The 1,705-nt window shown below is 30.3% G+C and overlaps 1 protein-coding gene across 1 annotated transcript in view; it reads left to right on the top strand.

Moving 5' to 3' along the window:
• LOC105296007 (natural killer cells antigen CD94-like) overlaps nucleotides 1-997 on the top strand; it is a gene marked incomplete at its 3' end in the record, with an annotated part of 5,964 nt that extends 4,967 nt beyond the window's left edge. Inside the window, exon 4 of the mRNA XM_011365929.1 lies at nucleotides 851-997. Coding sequence (XP_011364231.1) covers nucleotides 851-997 — 147 coding nt within the window. The remainder of the gene's footprint in view (nucleotides 1-850) is intronic.
• Between the last annotated feature and the right edge of the window lie 708 nt (nucleotides 998-1,705).

Genomic DNA, 1,705 nt, shown 5'->3' with positions numbered 1-1,705 from the left:
TTTTTTTTTGAGGTGAGATCAGTTAAGATTTACACTTTTAGCAAATGGCAAGTATGTAATATTGTTAACTATAATCACAATGCTATGTATAGGTCCTCGGAATGTATCTTCTACTGGAAGTGTGTACCCTTTGACCAATAGCTCTCCATTTACCCACACTCCCCCACCCCCAGATCCTGATGAGCATCATTCTAGTCTATAACTTTAGCACCATTCATTTGGCAAAGTTTTGAGTACCTACCATATGTATAACTCTTATCATTGAGGATAATAAATGTTTAAGACACTATCACTGGTAAAATGTATAATTGGATTTATAGTAACCATTTTATTTATCTTCATTTTGAAAATAAAATATCCAAAACATAAATCAGAATTCTCCTAGTGTACCACATTCCTTTCCAACTGAGAAAATATACTAAAATGCTTTTCTCTATTTAAATATCTCTTTCATCATGCTTATTGTCATTCACACAGTAGAAGTCAACTTTAGCTCAGTTGCTCAGAAAGGGTTCTTCTAGCTGCCACCTTATCATATACTCTGCTACATAATGTTTAACATACTGATTTTTTTGTGTGTATACATAACTAATTTAGCATTAAATAAAATTAGTAAATTATTGACAATTATATAATTCTGACTGTATCTCTAGAATAGAAACTCCATGAGGAAAAAAGTTCAAGTCTGACTCATTAACATTCCCTGAACTCTGATGTACGTAGTACATTCTCAAAGAATATGTGTGGGGGGAAAAATAACTTGGTTTTTGAATGAGTAAATAGCACTAAAAAATGTTAAATATCCAAAGTCATTAGAGACTTTGTCTTCATGTTTTATTTTTTCTCTTAGACTCTTCTTGCCAAAAAATGTGGATTGGGTACCAATGCAACTGTTATTTTATTTCTAATGAAATGAAAACTTGGGAAGAAAGCAAAGATTTCTGTGCTTCTAAGAATTCCAGTCTTCTTCAGTTACAAAACAAAGATGAATTGGCATGTATTGAATTTTGGTTTCTTGTATTTTCTTTGGCCTAGGGAAAAAATACTATTTAAGTAGGCTGACTACTTTAATTCACTCTTTAATCAGGTAGTAAATTCATGGTTGTATTTGAACTAATGACTAGTACTTTAGTATACCTTAAACCAATCTTTTGAAACCTATAAAATTTTTCAAAGATTTGTATGATAAAGATAAAAACGAAGATACATGTCACATACAGTACAAGAGACATTATAGAGAGAGATCAAAGAAGAAATAGTAGGTCATTATTTTTATTCAAAGAACCAACTAAACAACTTTGTAGATTTTAGGGTTTTAATTAAATTTATAATTTCTTTTATAATTATATAGCTTTGTCTTCATTCCAGAATATAATATGGAATGAATAGAAAGAATATGATTATAAAATTATCCAATTCTTATGGAGAGGTGAAAAATTTCTCTGGCTGCATGAAGAAACTATTTGAGTATAGGTTGAGTAGGTTATATAACCAAGAAATTTGTTCCTCAAGATCCTGTTGATCTGAGATCAAATTTGATGTTGATCTCCTGTGGGAAAAATTGTGTTTCTGGAAAAATCCCTTTATAAAGTTTTTCATTCCTCAATAAGGAAAATGTGGCAACATTTTTTTCTCCATAAATAAATGGTCCTGATGAGTGAGAAAATGTGAAGTATGTTACTATTCCTCTTAAACTAGCTGATAA

This window comes from Pteropus vampyrus, unplaced genomic scaffold, assembly GCF_000151845.1.
Source record: "Pteropus vampyrus isolate Shadow unplaced genomic scaffold, Pvam_2.0 Scaffold116, whole genome shotgun sequence".
Taxonomy (NCBI): domain Eukaryota; kingdom Metazoa; phylum Chordata; class Mammalia; order Chiroptera; family Pteropodidae; genus Pteropus; species Pteropus vampyrus.
Note: the sequence above shows the minus strand (reverse complement) of the source record. Positions and strands in the feature narration are given on the sequence as shown.